The sequence below is a fragment of the Arvicola amphibius genome, chromosome 10 (assembly GCF_903992535.2).
Source record: "Arvicola amphibius chromosome 10, mArvAmp1.2, whole genome shotgun sequence".
In the NCBI taxonomy this organism is placed as follows: domain Eukaryota; kingdom Metazoa; phylum Chordata; class Mammalia; order Rodentia; family Cricetidae; genus Arvicola; species Arvicola amphibius.
In genome coordinates, this window is record NC_052056.1 from 1,640,232 (window position 1) to 1,658,387 (window position 18,156).

General features: G+C 45.5%; 1 protein-coding gene across 1 annotated transcript in view; it reads right to left on the bottom strand.

Moving 5' to 3' along the window:
* Window positions 1–4,343: 4,343 nt before the first annotated feature.
* Window positions 4,344–18,156, bottom strand: part of Pcp4 (Purkinje cell protein 4) — a 58,678-nt gene continuing 44,865 nt past the window's right edge. Inside the window, exon 3 of the mRNA XM_038346867.1 lies at window positions 4,344–4,587. Coding sequence (XP_038202795.1) covers window positions 4,460–4,587 — 128 coding nt within the window. The 3' untranslated portion in view covers window positions 4,344–4,459. The remainder of the gene's footprint in view (window positions 4,588–18,156) is intronic.

Genomic DNA, 18,156 nt, shown 5'->3' on the forward strand with positions numbered 1-18,156 from the left:
TGTCTGTCTGTCTGTCTGTCTGTCTGTCTCTCTCTCTCTCTCTCTCTCTCTTTCTCTCTGTTTCTCTGTGTTTGTGTTTCTCCCTGTCTCTGTCTCTCTCTCTCTCTCCATTTTCCTCCCTTGTCTTTCCGGCTTTCTCTTCAGTGAAATAAATAGCAATAAAGCAGCTAGCTGATAGCTAGGAACAACGTCTGTCAGCATCTTGACCTGGGACTTCAACCTCCAGAAAATGTGAAGGCAAATGCCAAGAGTCTAAGTCAGAAAAATCCATGACATTTTGTTACAGCATCTCTAGCTGACTAAAACACTGAACATCATAAAACAGAGTCCAGGAATACCACCCTGGTCATTTGGGATACAGGTTATAATCTCCTAGACCCAACACTAGAATGAATCCTCCTTTCAAACAGAAACCCTTGGAAAATCTAATACTAAGCTTCCCTCCCTGTCCAGTTTCTTGTGATGATTATGCTAATTCATCTAGGTTATACTCTTCTATAAAACATATATATTCAATAATACTTAAGAGGTTTATAAGACTTTAAAAAGATGATTATTTGAAGTCAAAATCACTCAGCCCTAAAGGTATGACACCTGCTTAGGGCTTTCTTGGGAGACAACTTGACATTATCACTATGACCCTGAAATGAGGTCAAGCCTTCTTCAAGGCATGAGGGTGGATTACAATGAAGAGAAAAGAGGCAAAGCAAAGGAGTTAAAAAGTCGTGGAGGAAAAGAGACAATGATGTTGTTTGCAGCTGATAGGACTGTCTCCCTGCGAAGCCACAGGAAGTTCCTAAAAGTTACCACATCGCACGGCTCACTCGGATGAATACTCGCAGAACAAAAGATTCAGAAATCAATCATTTTCATAGACAGCAGCAAAGGCAGCTGCAGAATACTTTGCATAAAGGTCCCAAGTAGAAGGACAACAAAGACTGGGCCATGTCTACAAACAGGACAAAGAGAAATGTTGAAGACGTGTTTAAAGAAAACTGTAAAACTTCACTGAAATTTGTAAGATGTTGCAAAGATGATGTCGGAGACGTCACTTCTTTCTCACTGCACTCCAGGGTACTTATAAACCTCAAAAAATTCTGCCTGCCTATGGTTTCTTTTTTTTTTCTTGGATGTCTTGAATGTTCTATTTTGGGGTTTCTCTTTTTTTTAGCTACTGTGAGTGGGTTCCTGTTCATAGCAATCAAATGAGTAACTCAGCCCGGGCTGTCTCTCTATCTCATGGGCTTGTGTATCCTGAGTCTCCACTCTGCCCCTGTATGCTCCTGTATCGCCTTCCAAATGGACTTTTACAGATTCTTGCAAATAATAATAATAATTTCAGTAGTAATAATAATTTTTTAAAAAACTTGAATGCTTTTTTTTTCAGCTTTAACTTATTATACTCTTCTTTGAGCCACAAATCAACACCATGTATTAAGTGGCTAAAGTCACATGATCATTAATTCAAATTCTCAGGAGAAAGAACCTGATTGGTTGATCCTACCTTAGGTCAAGATCTATTGATCTAAATGGATGTGACCATAAACAGCAGAGACCCATGGTTTGAGTTGAGCCAGGACAAAGTGTCAATAAGGATCTCCTGATTTTGCCAGTAGAAATATGTTTATTTTACCTACTTCACTTTAAATTTTTAATTTTTTTCCAGCCACACCACTGTGGTGTTTTGAATAAAAATGCCCCCCACAGGCTCATAGGGAGTATCACTATTAGGAGAGCTGTAGCCTTGTTGGAAGAAGTGTATCACTGGGGGTTGGCTTTGAGGTTTTAAAGGTCTCTCTTTTCCTACTTGCTTGCCAACCTAGATACAGAACTCTCAGCTCCTTCTCCAACACCATGTCTGTCTGCATGCTGCCATGTTTCCCTGCTACGATAATAATGGACTAAATCTCTGAATTTACAAGTCAGCCCAAATTAAATATTTTCATTTGTAAGAGTTGCCACGGTCATGGTGTCTCTTCACAGCAATGGGAACCTTAAAACAACCACAAAGCAAGATTTTTATCAGCATATCGATGTCAAGGAACTACCTTCTTATGGCAGGTTAAGTTCTCCATGGAGGCCTGGCCAGCTTACAAATAAAAAATGGGCCTATTTTCAAGACTTGGGTGCTAGGGGTCCTGCCTGAGGTTCTGGTGATCTACTCACTGCAGTCCAAATGCCGAGTATCTTCTTGCCTAGCTCCACTGCGTGAGTTGCCAGCATTGCAGTGGGGCTGCATTCCTGGGGAGGGTTCATGTGGGTCTCCCAGTTGCTGCTTTGTTGCCAATGTTTGCTGATCTACCTGTCTCTATCCCAGACATCTATGATTCTCTGCCCTCCCCCACAAGCCTGCCTGCAAGCACCCTGTCCTGCCTTACAGTCATGGCACCATGGGCTTGATCATAACAGGTCAGTGGATGAAACTGAATTGGCACTCATTGCTCCAAGCTGCAGACACCTTGTGGCACACCCTGAAGGGGCTCCTTCTTCTTTCAAAATGGATACTACTTCCTACAAGAAGGAGGCTCCTTTACCTGGAGCCACAAGCTGCTTCCTTTGCTGTGTGAGACCTAGACCTCAGACACCACACATCCAACCCTTGCTTTTGGTGGGAAGCAAATTCCTCACCACCACCCCAACAGCTGGAGCTGTAGATCCACGTGAATCCTCCTAGGAAATGAAAAGTTAAACTCATCCCTAGGGCACAAAGAAAGCAATTGCATGCTTGCCCTATGACTGCAATGGAAGATACACATAAGAATCTCTGAGAGACCTCTCCAAATTTCATAGATCCTTTACTTCCCTACGAGGCTGAGGGAGAACTCCTACACTCTTGGGATCATCAGAAGATCCACTCCATTGGCATATGCTGCTTTACAGAGTCACCCAGGAGGCAATATATTCCTTAGAACCAGGGTAGCCTCCAGATGTCAGGGCCAGACCATACCCTATAAGAATAGGGCACTTCCTTTACATAAAAAAAAATCAGAGGATGGGGGAGTAGCAGTGCTGGGAGCATAGCTACAGACAACAACAGCATTTACATGTGCATGTATTGGGGTTCCAGCTTACTTTGTAGTAGCAGGCTTAGAGAGCCCTGTGGATGACATCTGAAGCCACCTAATTCCTGTGACATTCATACCTCCATCTCAGCTGCTCTTTATAGTGTGTATTCTCAACCCACTGTCTTCTTCTCAATGGAGACTGGCCCGTCTGGAATCTTACTTAGCTGCCATTGGTTGACATTGCAGAAATGGTCCTGTGTAGTGTTCACTAGCTGAAGTCATCCCACATCACTCATCCACAGGCCAGCATGCAAGTGTGCACACTCACACACATTGTCCTCTCCCCGCACAAGTGCTATGACCCACCCGGAGTCACACAGCCAAGTCCATGGCATCCATGGTGCCTCCCTAGAGCACAGAGCATTCTCAGGTGCTGGGTGAAATGTCCCTTCTGTTTCAGGTTCTCTCATAGCAATGATCAAAGGAGCAACCATAAACAACGTAGGCGTTTGATGCTCCTGGTGCTCGCTGTGCAAGGCCAGCTCACAGCCACATCCTGTATTTGACTCCTGACGCTGCAGAGCCGTGCTTCCCATGAAATAGACCTTTTTGCTATCCATAGGAGCTCTCCGAGGCATATGAAACCATGTGCCTGCAAGGTTTGACCTGGAGAGAAGTTGGGCATCCTCTCCATACTGCAGATTTTGATGAACAAGTATAACCAGTAACAAATCACCGTGAGCACTGAGGAGCCTAGAGCATGTGTTTGCTGCTTGGGGCTACACAGGTACAAAAATGGCCCTGGTGGCGTGAGGCAATCCTTTGTAGATCTGAAATGCACTCGCTGAGCGCATGTGGGTGACATTCCAGCCCCAGATGCATGGCCCTCCCATATCTTGTGCTCTCCTGGGTGGGTTATATACTCTGAATCTGGGACAGTCGAGGGTACAGACTATACTTCCATGCTAAGAAAATCCAGCCACAACCTGTTGGCAGTTAGCACCCTATTAACAAGACAGGCACTGCTAGGTTGAAGATGAATAGCTCCACTGTCACAAGTCACTTTGGTTACACCTCTAAGCTTGAAGAATACAAGAGACACCAGGTTGGCAGTTGCCTTTAACCTTAGGAACACTTTCCCGGCCTCGTCTAATGGGGAAAATAAAGGCGGACACGTGAGTCATTCATCTTACCTCCTTTTTATTACAACATCAAGGAAAAGAGTTTCAGAGGAATTGTAATGGAGAGAACCAGACTAAGCTACTCACAATTTCATTGTATACACCTTCCTATAGGGGCATAAATACTATGGGTGTCTGTACATGCATTTCGGGTGTGCAGCGGGGTGTATGCTGTGCGGATGACGTCTCTCTAGGGTCTTGTTCTTCTCGTCTCTTCCGATGGATGGTGGTTGAACTTGGTGTCTTCGGATTGCCTAGGAAGCAGCTTCCCCACTAAGACTGTGATCCGGCCTTTTTCTTCTGGAATTTTCTGAACTGAGACTGAATGGCCACAGCCGCACGCTCTGTCTCTGGTGCATCCATGTCGATGTCAAACTCTTCTTGGACTTTCTTCTGCCCATCTGTATCAAAAAACAAAACAAAACGAAACAGAGATATCAGGTGACCACCTAGCTGGAAATAGAAGCACAGGCAGCAGTCTTGATGCGTGAGGCTGGGAGGCCCACCACAGTGTGCCCTTGGGTACTCATTCACCTGCCCCAAGACAGGGCCCTGTTTGTAAAGCAAAATTCTGAGAAGCATGGTGGAAAGTTCCAGACACTTGGAACCTGCAGAGCTCTGACTATCTGAACTCTACCCGTGGGCAGGAGGGTGAAAGTCACTGACACAGTCTTGACAGTTTCTGTAATGCTAGCTGATGGTCACCATGGTCAGAGCTGGCAGGGTGATGTTTTAGATACTTGTGTTGCTAATGAATTTTCCCATTGTTTTCCAGGGTCCAGCACTGGTTATACTCATAGCTAAATGATGCTACTTGACCATCGCCATAAGATATCACACTTCCATAAATCGTACAGTGTGATCCTGCAAGGCAAGTTGGGTGGCACGTCTATCAAGGCAGAGATGCCAGCTGGCTCCCACTGACAGGCCAGTACCAAGTGACAACGTAAGGTGATGGTGCCTCTGTGCTGGGAACTTCCTGGGAGGTGATCAGAAGTAAAAAATAAGTAAGCAAAATCCTCCTGCCAGAGAAGGGAGAGGGGACATCTTTTTACCTCCTCCAACCCAATGAAGGCTGGACATTGGACTCATCAAAAGAATCATTTCTTTGTTGTTTTTGAATGTAGACACTAGGGCCCCAGCCTGGACTCAGGTAGACTATAGGCAGAGACAGCTTGTTCGTTTCCCAGCTATCCAGAACCAAAATAATCACACAGAAACTGTATTAATTACAACATTGCTTGACCAAGGCTTTTTATTAACTAACTCTTACATCTTAAATTAACCCATTACTATTATTCTGTGTATTTTACCATGAGGCTCGTGGTTTACTGGTAAAGTTCTTGGGTATCTGTCTCCTTTGGCAGCTACATGGCATCTCCCTGACTCCACCTTCTTTTCTCCTCTATCTCTGCTTGGAATTCCCACCTTATTCTATTCTGCGCTGCCATAGTCCCAAAGCTGCTTCTTTATTAACCAATAGTAATAAAACATATTCACAGCATACAGAGGAGAATCCCACATAAGGTGACTTCTTAGGTAGTTGAATGGAAGTTGCCCATAAGGGCCAGCCTGCTCATTTGTTAATCCTAGGAAGAGGCCATGTTGTCATTCCTTTTTAAAAGGAAGTTGAGTTGAGACAAAAGTTCTTATCTACAGAGAAGGTAGTCAAAAGGAACTAAGGTTAGTGCAAGCTAGAGACAGCAGCAGCTCCCACCTTCCCTGGACCTACGCAAAAGCTTCACTGCCACTCCAGACTTGCATATGAAACAGAGAGACTAGCTAGATAAAGCAGAGTGTGGAGGGGAGGAGATAATAGAAATGACAGATGATAAAGATAGATAGATAGATAGATAGATAGATAGGTAGGTAGATAGAGATAGATAGATGATAGATAGAGATAGATAGATAGATAGATAGATGATTGATAGATAGATAGATATAGATGGATAGATAGATAGATAGATAGATAGATAGATAGATAGATAGATAGATAGATGATGGATAGATAGATGATAGATAGATAGATGATAGATAGATAGATAGATAGATAGATAGATAGATAGATAGATAGATAGATGATTGATAGATAGATAGATATAGATGGATAGATAGATAGATAGATAGATAGATGATAGATAGATAGATAGATAGATGAAAGATAGATAGATAGATAGATGATAGATAGATAGATGATAGATAGATGACAGATAGATAGATAATGACAGACAGATAAATGATAGACAGACAGTAGATAATAGACAATAGGTGGTAGACAGATGATTGATGAATGACATGCATGCAGGAGAACCCACACTTGTTTCGGATGCCACTAGCATGGCATGTCCATTGCAGATCCTTAATCAGGCTCCTCTCAATTTTCTTAGAGACTAAGTAGGTTCTGCCTAGAGCAGTCCGGGCACTCTTCCATCTGGAAGCGAGTGATCTGCCTCTGGCCTTGTAAGCCTTGTTAGTGTGATGGGTTTGTGACCTAAATCAATTCACTTTTCTTTTTAACTCACTGCCATGACTGCAGAAGCTGAGACTTAAGAGTGCATTGTACAGGGAATGTTGAGGGGCATCCTTCACGATCCATGGGGCTCAGTTGACAGAGAGGATGGTGGAAGGCTTTGGCTACATTCCTCAGGGTCAAGGAGTCCTTGACATATTGATCCACACTGCAGTGAATATGGAGGGCAGGGCCACGGGAAATGCAGGAGTTGCCTGCAACCCAAGCAGATGATGAGAAATATGAAATTAAACTAAAAGACAAGAATGACAGATATGCAGGGGCCCTAACTCTGGACTAACATTAACACTGTCTGGCTCTGTTGTTCTGTGAGTTGCTATTTCTTACAGGAGTTTTGTACGTCAGATCCTTCCCTCCAAGAGGAGACCCTGCATCCATTGCAAAGTCAGGGCAATGGGGGAAATTAGTCGCACCTCAAGGGAGGTTGGGAGAGGTTTTTTTTTTTTTTTCAGATTAAAAATGTTGCTGCAGCCCACAGATTTTGAAAGCCTGATCCATCTTCTCTCTTTTGTAATAATGGGGAAAAACAATAATTTTATGTTTTGACAAATGATAAATGAAGATACAGAGAAATATGTATACTTAGGGAATCTAAGATGCAGCAGTAGGACAGGTCATAAAAATCAATTTTACAATTACATCTTAAACTAATATCTCCCACCAAAAGTGATTTATTGATCCCACCCACATCTGAGAAATATTACAATGCTTTCCAAAGCAACTTCTGATATGTAAGGACTTGTCACTTTCTGTTTACTTCAGAGCCTTGCCTTCCCTCAGGGCAAGTCTATATTGTCACAGAAAAAGCCATGAGTTTCATGTACCAAGGACCAGAGTGATAGAAAGAAGAGGAGGAAGACAGAAAGCTCATCAGATCTGATGGCAAACAGTTGGTACCAGTGAAGGGTTTGCAATGGTTCGATGGGGTTCTGACAGCCAGGACAGGCCAGCTCTGAGAACCAATCAGCAACAGCAAAGAGGACCACAGAAGTTGGGGAGTGTCACACCTGGGTCCCATCTCCAGAGCCTCTTCCATCTTTGAAACCTTCCAAGGTCCCCTTTGAGTGTCCCGAGTGATGATGACAGCTCAGAATCAGGGTGACTGTGAGGAGAGCCTCCCTTCTCCTCCATGCCAGAGCAGAACTTAGGGATCACTCTGTTTTTTGCTATTGATGTCATAGAATCTCTCAATATTGTAGACAGGAAGGCCAAAGGCCCTAGGGTTTGTTTCTACATATATCTACATATATGATATTCATTGGAAACACACTATATGTGTGCATGTACACTTACACACATGCACACACGTGCCTGCATTGTAACCCACTCTATCCTTTATTATCCATCACTAATTCCATTACTCTAATTCCTTCTTTCCATCCCTGGTTTGTCTTCACTGCCACCCCCCTTTCCATGGTGTGAGCCTGGGAAGGAAGGGGTTCTGCTTACCTTGTTCCAGCAGCTCTCCTAAGGCCTGACACCAAATGGGTGTTCAATTAGCAGCTGCTGGTTGTGAACAACTCTATCAAGCGAGCACACACTTCTAGCCTGAGGTCAAAGACACCAGCATGCCCTCCAATAGGTAATTTCTATTGGCCAGTGGATCCTTGTTCTCACCTTCCACCTCTATCATCAATTCACAAGGGGTCTCTAAGGAAGTGGGGCTAAGAAGTGTGTAGTCAAAGCCACGGTGGGGCCACCAGAAGTGCACTATTCACAGATGACGGAAGATGTGAAGACAGGGATGTGGCCATGGGAGAATGGCAAGGAAGCGTTGATGCTTAAAGAGGGGGACCTCAGAAAAGAGGTAGAAAAAAACAGGTACAGCCATGCAGACACAGATCAGGAAGGCATGGGTGTTACCTCCCATTACTGACCTGAGGGCCTGGGACCTGGAAGAGGGTACAATAGAGAAGGCCTGGGTGAGGATAAAGCAGTCTAATCATCCCCATTGATAAGGGGAACTGTGTGCAGGTTTCTCAACCCTACCCCATACTAGACACTGGCTGCCACTGTCATCTGGCTAGGGAATAAACAAAACACATGCATTTGTTCCCACAGTGCCCTTAGCCTCTGGGGAGTGAGGCACTAGCTCCCCACACCAGTCAGACCCTCTTGGGTGGCACTAGAGGTGTGGAGCTCCGCTAGAATCAGGTTAAGGGATGCTTCAGCTGCTGTGACCCAGGGGAAGGTTTTTAACTGCCTTGGTTCTTGGTTTTCCTTTTTGTTAAAATATAGACATGGAATAATTTCTTTTTCTACCCTCCAGTGTCACGGAGTGATGAGCGGCTAATGCCTCCAAACTGAGAAATGTTCCCCAGGAAGGAGGCAGGGAGACTCAGAAAAAACAGTGCAGATCACAAAGCTCACCAGGCCCCTCCCCAGACTTATAAAGGCAGAACAGTTTCTAGGGCAAGAAGGCTCTTCCACATGGAGCTGTCTGCCAGGAATATAGTTTTCATGGGTTGTCACTGACACTGAGTGGGCTTCTTGATGATGCAGCTGCCTCTGAGTTACCCATGCTGCTGTATGCAAGCCCTCACGCATGCAGCGAACGCAGAAGATGATGGTTGACAAAGCTGCACTTGGGTGAACATGTTTCTTTGGTCTGTCCTTGTGGTCCTGAGGTGAACAGATGCTCATTTGCATCTCCCCGTGTAAGACTACCACACAACAGAAGTTTAGATCAGAGTGATATTAAGGATTGTCTCTACCCACCGTGACCCCAAGGTAGGTTTGTAGCTAACATAGCTCTGGATTTCCGTTTTTGAACTGGAAGTCAAATCACTTCCTTCCCTGGCCCCCAGCTGTGCATATCAAACCTTATTCCAAGTTAAACTGTAATGTAAAAAGCCTCTGACTATATGTAGCCAGGGCTGCAGGGGCAGGGAGAGAGGGTATAAGCAAGCATGAGGCATTTAAGCCCTGGGGTCTCTGCACCTTCTCATTGGTATGATTCACAGGTTACCTGTGCACTAATTCAGAGAAAAACAGACACGTGCCATCATGGATGCTTCATGGTCAGCCTAGGCAGCTCAGTATGTCTGGCTTGCTACATAAATGACCCAGCTGTGTGATTCAAACCACGGAAAACATATTCAAAACACAGTCGGTAAAGGACCAACTATTCATGCCACCCAGCGCTGGTCACAACTCACAGGCCAGGGGATATAGAGAGACTGGCCACTGCAGAAGTGCCCACCCCATAGCTAGGAGGACCCTGAACGGCAGGGGCCTCTCTGTACAGCTGTTCTATCCGTGAGAGAGTGGTATGTCTGTTTTAGCAGCAGGTACAAAGTGCCATTGTCCTTCCCACCTGGCAGTGCAACCCTCTCCTTTTATCTCTATTGACTGTCTCACAAAGATATCTGAAGGTCTGTATCTTGTCTGGGTGGTCCCTACCTGACACTTTTATTTAGGATTCTGATGCCTGAATTGGAAAAACCCTACACCAGTCACCTCCAAAGGTGGCTTTTTATCACTCTGAACAAGCAGTATTTTTCCACAACACTCCAGCCTAGGATTGCACAGACATTATTTGGAGTTCTGGAAGAATGTCATTTCCTCCTGCATGGGCAATAAAATGCTGAATCTGATCACAGAGTGGTCATGAGTAAGGGCATGTCCACACCACTCAGCAGACTCTGTGTAAAAGTTCGCAGCTCCATCAGAGAATGAAGGCAGCCCTGACTTCCTGGCCATTTGCTCAAGAAAACAAAGGCTCCTGTGAGCAATGGACCATGATCCCCACCAACCCCACAGAATTCTACTCTTGAGTTTATCACTTAGAAGACCTTGCCTTACAGGAAGTAAAAATCAAAATTTATTAGGCTGGACAACTGACATTAACTATTACAACTATTTACCTATAGTCTGTCTCTCTGTCTGTCTGTCTATCTATCTATCTATCTATCTATCTATCTATCTATCTACCTATCACCCATTTCTGTCATTTATTTGTTTTGTCTATTTGTCTGTCCATGTGTCCATTAATTCAGCCATCTGTCCATCATTCCATCCATCCATCACTTCACCTATCCGTCCATCCACCCACCCACCCACCATTCCATCCATTTATCTTTCTGTCCATTCGTCCATCTGTCTTTCCATCCATCTAGTCCTCATTTTTACTCATCATTTACCCATCATATACCTGTCTACCTATCACAATGCATGTCCTCTCTTCCTCTCTCTTACACATGGGGACCATAGGGACACACACAGAGACTGACAGACACACAGACCAAAGAACACAAAGCTTGGAAAACGACCCCAGCCAATTAAGCCTTTCCCTCTAAATTGAGACTTTATCAAACTAGCAGGACATGTCAGAGAAATCTACAAATGCCACAAGGGTCATGAAGGAACCACTCTCTCTGAGTGCCAGGATGTCTTGTGTTTCTGTTCTACCCTCTAAGGTTCAGTTAGGAAATAACAGTCCTAGTCAGCTTTATACTTCACTCCACCACAGATATTTCTGATGCTGCTCTCCTCATATGCAGCTTCATCTTGGAGAAATCCAGGCAGGTAGTAGCTCTGGAAATACGTCTGGCCTTGTCATGGCAGCATTTGAGTAACCCTGACAAAAGACCTCATTCTAACCAGAGTCTTTGTTTATTGGTCCTGAACTAGGTCCTCCTTCATGTGTTTCCATGGGTTTTCTTATACAAACCATTTGATGGGCGAAGGAAAGAAAGACAATCTCATTTACAAAGTTATGGAACTGCTACCAACTGCAGAAAATCCCAAGCGTATCTCAAGCCTCTCATAGTGTTATGAAGACTCACAGTTCAGCTTGCACATTTGGATTCTAACAGACATCAAGCCTGGTGTGGCAGTGGTGGTCCTTAGGTCTGCCCATCTACCGTCAACAGAACTGGAAGAGTACCCTTGGTTAGTGAGGTCACTGTAGCAGAATACCACAGTTAGGATGTGTTTTGTGTCATCTGGAGAAACCTGAAACAGGTGTCAGCAAGGCCGGTTTCTCCTGGGTCCTCTCTTTTAGTCTTCAGAGAGCCGCTTTCCCACAGTGTCCCTGGATGGTAAAGAGTATCCCTGTGACTACATACTTATAGTCTTTCTTCCTAACAGGACCCAGTCCTGCCGGATTACCATTCACCCTAATAGCCTCGGTTAGTGCTAGTCACCTCCTTAAAGATTCTGTCCCCATATGTAATAGCATTTTGAGGTACAAGTGGTCAGTGTTTCAAACAGAGCTGTGAGAGAGAATCACAACCCAGCCTATGACGATTCCCTCACCTGACTCTAGGATTCATGGGTTTTCAAGCCACTCTGCTGTGTAGTTTCTACATCTGCACAAGCTACCATGGGGAATGTTTGCTGTTCCCATCTTACAAAGATTGGAGATGTAGCTAGCCCAAGATCACCTAGTGTGTACATTCCAAACCCAGGTTTACTCTACATTGTGTGGGTATGTGGCAATGCCACGCTATTTCTGCTCCATGGATATAGGCCAGGATAATGGACTCCTGCATATGGTAATCAGCATAGCTCTGGGAGAAATCACAAACTCAGAGCTCCAAGGCTGAACACACGATTCAACCAATCAGCCTGCAAACGTCTACCAGGCTGACCAGGTGCGGTTTGCCAGGATTTGTTATCTCTTAGCAGTGGGCACACAATGAGCTGTCACTGTTCTGAGGACTGGAGTGTAGCAGGGAACACACTTGGGCTCCTGATTCCCAGAGGAGAGCAAAAAATAGATAAATATGCTCATTAAAAAGTAGAATTTTAGAGCGTTCCAGAATCAGAGCAAGGTGCCAAACCAGACAGGAAAGTGTGGTGTATGTGTGTATGTGTCTATGTCTGTGTGTGTCTATGTCTATGCGTATGCCTGTGTGTGCATCTATGCGTTTGTATATTATGTCTGTGTGTGTGTATGTTTGTGATGTGTGTGTATGGTTTGCATGTGTGGGGTGTGGGGGTGTGGGGTGTATGTGTCTGTGTGTTTGTGATGTGTGTGTATGGTTTGCAGGTGTGTGTGTGACTGTGTATGTGTGTGTCTGTGTGTGTTTGTAGTGTGTGTATGGTTTGCATGTGTGGGATATGGGAGGTGGGCAGTATGTGTGTATGGTGTATGTGTTCGTGGTGTGTACGATTTGTGTGGTAGGGTATTTGGGGGGTGTTTGTGGGATATGTATACGGTGTATGATGTGCGTGTATGTGTGGCATGTATGTGTGTTGTGTGGTATGTGCGTGTTTGTGGTAATGCTGTATGTGTGTGGTTTATGTGTGTGTGTTTGTGGTGTGTGTATATGGTGTGATGTGTGTGTATTATATGTGTGTGTGAAAGAGATGGCTTATCAGGTAAGCCATCAGAAAGAGATGAGGGATAGTTCAATCCCCTCCCAAGGAAGAAAAGCACCAGCAAAATTCTACATGGCTTAGAAATGACAATTTGGTGAGCTGTAACCCATCCCTGCAGTCACAATCTAAGTAGCAGACTTCAAATAACGAACATTAATTCCTTAGAAATTAACAGCCATGAAAAGTCACCCAGAGCATGACAGAGCTCTTCCGAGATCCCACCCCAGCTCAAGAAAGAATGAAGAGTTTGAAATACAGCAGAATTCAAAAGTATATTATGAGATGGGGTATGTGGGGTACAGTGGTGGAGCAGGGCTTAGAATGTTCTAGACCCCCAGTTTGATGCCTATACACGCACACACACACACACACACACACACACACACACACACACACACACACACCATATTCACCCCTGACCTTCAGAAAGGAACTCTTGAATACTTTGTTTCTAGGTTTATGATAACGTGACTTCATCATCTCCTGGTGCTAGCACTAAGTCATGAACGCACAGTCTTTAGCTTTAACACACCCCACACTGCATACACACCCATGTATATGCACACACACGCGAGCGCGTGGAAAGGCTTCCATTTACATAATCACAACTCTCCGCAGTTTGAGCTTTATTTGACAGAAGCTAATTACCTCCTGAGGCCTAATCCTGTAGATCAGAAGTCGGTACATAAGCAGTAAATTGGGCTATAATTGTCCCGAGTGGGCGTTCCCCTTCGCTGGGAGTCGCAGCACATAGCGTACTATAAAAGGACCGAAATCTTAGCACTCCATAAGGAAATAACAGGAATTTAACTTAAGCATACCCTGCAAGCAGGGTATGAGAATACCAGGGTTCACGGGAAGCCCTACCATCTTTCAAAGTATAACATTAACTCAAAAGAATTAGTCTATGACTTGTGTTGCCCTTGATACAATTAAGCAAGTCCACACAGAGCAGTTGGGGGATCTGAGCTGAATCCATACCTCTCTCTTATCAAAGCCTTAAGGAACCAGTGTGGGTTCCTTTCTGACGAGCCAAACCTTGCCCTTGGGATACTGAAAGTCAAAATGACAAAGAAAACACACAGGAATTGGGAGCTTTAATTCCTTAAGCCTCGAAATGGATGAAGATATAGACAGTAAAACAGCCAGTCTGGAGAAGATAAAGTTACCTCTTCCTCAAAACTAAGAAGACTAATAATAAAAAGAAATTTATGCACATAAGGGGATTACAGTGCTGACACTGAACACTGAGCACTGTATTTTATGAAGTCCCCATTTAAAAAAATGACAAAATGTTCTTAAAGGCTGAAAATGGGGCACGCAGAGATCCAAAGTGTCCCTTTGGCGAGGCAATGAGAAAGGGCCGTTCCCTAGCTGAGCAGGCGGTGTGATCACAAGTCACAGAGCCCCTGCTGGCTCCTGCAGCCACCTCTGTGTGTACTGCACGGGGGCAGCTGGTTTGAACAATTGCAATTTTCCCGGTCTCTGCAACGAGCAGAGACTAATGTGCAAGGTCGAGCATTAGCCACAACAGGCAGGTGACTTCCTGCTCTGTGATTTTCCATAAATCACACAAAAACAGGGTCCCCATTCCTCAAACTCCCCACTTACCAGGATAGCCCCTTCTTTGGTACATGCAGCTTTTCCTTGAGGGAGAGTAATTCTTTGTCCTAAAATAGAGGTACCCTGAGACCTGCTGTCCAGTGCTGAGTGGCTTGGCTTTTGGAGGATGGGGAGCCTAATTTGGTCATGTGAAAAGGACAGTTTACTCTGGGCTTCCCGTGACCACCATCCCATCTCCAGCTCCGTGGAGCTGTATCTGGCTTACGTAACCTCGTCTACCCCATCCCCAACTGTGTGTGTGCTCTTATCTAACCAAGTGTGTTTAAATATAGAGGCACTGATTGAAAAGAAAGATCACAGGATCAAATGTCCCTCAAGTCCAGTCCCCCAAAATCCAATCTACACATCACTCAAAAATAATTTTGCACTGGAAAGGCAAAACTCATTTCTAATCGTGCTCATTTTTCAGATCTGACAGGACAAAATAACACCCAACGGAGTGCGGGCTTTAGACACAAACATCGATCATCCACACGCACCCCACCCTTAGAACTTGAAGGCCGGGTCAGGTTTCAGACAAAGTGGGTTTCTCTTGATGCTGCTGCCTTCTTGGTTTGTAGATCCCCCTGCTGCTTCCCCAGAGGGCCAGGCCTCTTGAAAGCACACACCCCACCAGAGTTTGTCCCTGCCACACTTTTCAAGAGCTCACCACCAGACAGTCATACTCTGAAGGGACAGAGATTAAAGCTCCTGCCTCTATAGTTAGAGCACGGTATTTGTCAAAACTCTTCCTTTGTTTTGAAGAAAGCAACAGCTACAGTCGCGCACACAGAAGCAGCATGGCCAGGAAAGAAAGTGTGGTCTGTGCATGCTCTGAGGTCCCTCCGTATATAGGAAAATGATATGAACAGGAATCTAGGTTGGGCTCATATAGGGACAGGACTGAGTGTACACTGCTTTAACCAGGCGAACTGGATTAATACTATTAGGGACGACAGCTGGCTGGCTCCTCTAGTGTGCTCTCCGTTGGCTTCCTCCCTACACTGAGGAAGCTGAACTAGGGGAAGCAATTTCTGGGAACTCTGCTGAGCAGGACAGTTTCAGCCAGTGTGTGCACCGCCGGAACACAAGACAGAAGGAGAATACAAGCCCCAGGTAGAGGCCAAAAACGTGAGGACCCCACTCCAGGCAGCACAAGATCCTGATGTAGGGGGTTTCCCTGGAGCAGAACAGGGGTGCCTTGTTTATTACCCTTTGTCTGGTGCGCTGGGTTAGGATGTGTTAGGAGCTGTAAAGGCTCCTGCTAGATGACCCTCATGCATCCTGCCTTGTTCTGCCCCACCCAGGATGCTTGTCTGTTTCCTAGAAGTCCTGTGATGTGTGTGTGCCCTGTCATAAAGCACTTCCTAAGGTAACTTGCAATGTTGGCTCCTCTGATATTACCCTCACCTCCGGTACCAGGGACGGGAGAACAGAAACATCATTACATAAAGAAGTGGTCTGTGCTTTGACTGGAGAGACTGCAAGGAGGAAGACTATGCCAGAACCTTTAGGGGTGGGGCGGAGAGCATCCTGAAAGTCTCCCTCCCCTCAGAGCATATGGAATGAACTGAAGTCCCTTCTCTACAGCAGTAAATCAAGGATATGGGGGACCACAGAAGAGAGGTGTCTCCCTTTCCTCCTTCACCCTCCATCAGCACCCCACTCTGCACAGCCTTTCCCATAAGACAGCAGCCAGCACAAAAGTGCTCAAGAACCCCCAGGGGCAGGTGCGTGTTGTGACGTCCGCTGAAGTCTCTGTTCATTCTCGTTTCTTAGATATAAATGCTTGGATTGGAGACTAAGTGTGTGCTTATCCAGAAGAGAGCTTCTAGCATCCCTACAGTGGGGTGTGGATGTACACCCAGTTCTGGCTGATACCATATGAACAGGAATTTTTCTCTTTGTATCCTTTTCCCCGCCGCCCCTGCCTTATGCTGGTTGGACTATGAATTTAATGGCCAATGTTAGGCAGCCATGTTAGACCACAGAGGGGAGAATTCTTAACCTAAGGAAGGAGGAACAGCTACAGAGACTCTCAGTGCCCCCTGGAAGATACTGACCTCCAGACTCCTTTTGATGAGAGAAGAATAATCTTGCTTATTATTTAAGCTGTTGTTAATTGGGCTTTCAGCTTCCATTGGTGACCCTCATTTCTCGCACATATGTCACAGCCAGAGTGCAACACACCTGGACACGCTGGATTTAAAGTAATAATGGATACCCAAAGGCACACCACAGCAGGTTATTTTTCTACCTTGCCCTTTCTTCTGCTGTGTTATCTGCATACTTTCTGATGTGTGTGTGGGGGGGGGGGCATTTCTCCACAGCGTTATAATTCTAAGAACCTCAGTTTGAGACCAGTCTGGAGGTGCAGCACTTTAATCCCAGTTACCCCGGTGGCTGGGGCAGGAGGATCAGTTCGAGGACCGTCCGAGCACCTTGGCTTTCAGACCTTGTCTCAATGAAAAGCTGTTTTGAGAGGGGCCATAAATACATCTTAGGAGTAGCATCCTTGCCTGGGATTCTGCCCTGAGTGTCAAGCTCTGGGTTCCACCCTGAGTACTGGAACATCTTCCACGATGCTCCACAGTGATATTTCGTTTGCATCCATACCATTTGCGAGCCACCAGCTGCAGGCAAGGCCCCCTTGGTGCAATCTTCTCCTCTGCAGAGTGTAGCAATCCACTTCTCACGTAACAACGCATTTTAATCTCTTGACGGAGCATGGCTTCCCCCAGGATTTGACTACGGAAACAGTGGGCAGGGCAGATGCACAACTGGAGGAAGGTGTTCCTATGTTGTCACTGACTCCTTTCTCTCTACTTTGGGTCCCATTTTAAATGGCTTCCAGAGCTTTCGAACCATCGGTCTTTCTCCTGTCCCTGACCCTGCCTAGATCTCCGAGGTATCAAGTGTTCCTTGTCATACAAAGCTCACCTATGCCTTGAGCTCTCGAACTTCCAGATGCGAGCTCGCGGGAGCAGACACCTACTTTTTTTTTTCCGTAGAAAGAACACTCAAATACAATCAAAGCTACCGCACACATTAAGCTTGAAAAGAGCCTCACTGACGTACACCCCGGAGTCCACCAAGTGTCTGTAACTCTCCCCCTATCCTAGTCCGCAGACCGCGTGACACAAAAGAGGAAAGGAAGAAATCAGGCAAATAGGATGCACGCCCCAGGGCTTAGAAGAAAAAGAGGCTCTGTTCATCAAGATGTTGGAATCAAACCTCAGTATGACAGATAGCATCGCCCTCCGAGCAGGAAGGAGCAGGCAAAACTCAGCCTTTCCTCTCCCTACTCTCTTCCTGTCACTGCTTTCTGATGAAAATGCATTCCTAGCAGAGCGAGCTGCCCCAGTCATCCTCAGCTGATAATGCTTTTCCCCCTATGGCTCTCACTGCTGCCAAGCCAGGCTCTATCTCATAAGACACCTTTGTCCTGGCTTTCCAGTTCTGTGCCTCTAATCCAGGCAGACAGCTGTTTTCTTTGCATATTTGTCCAAGA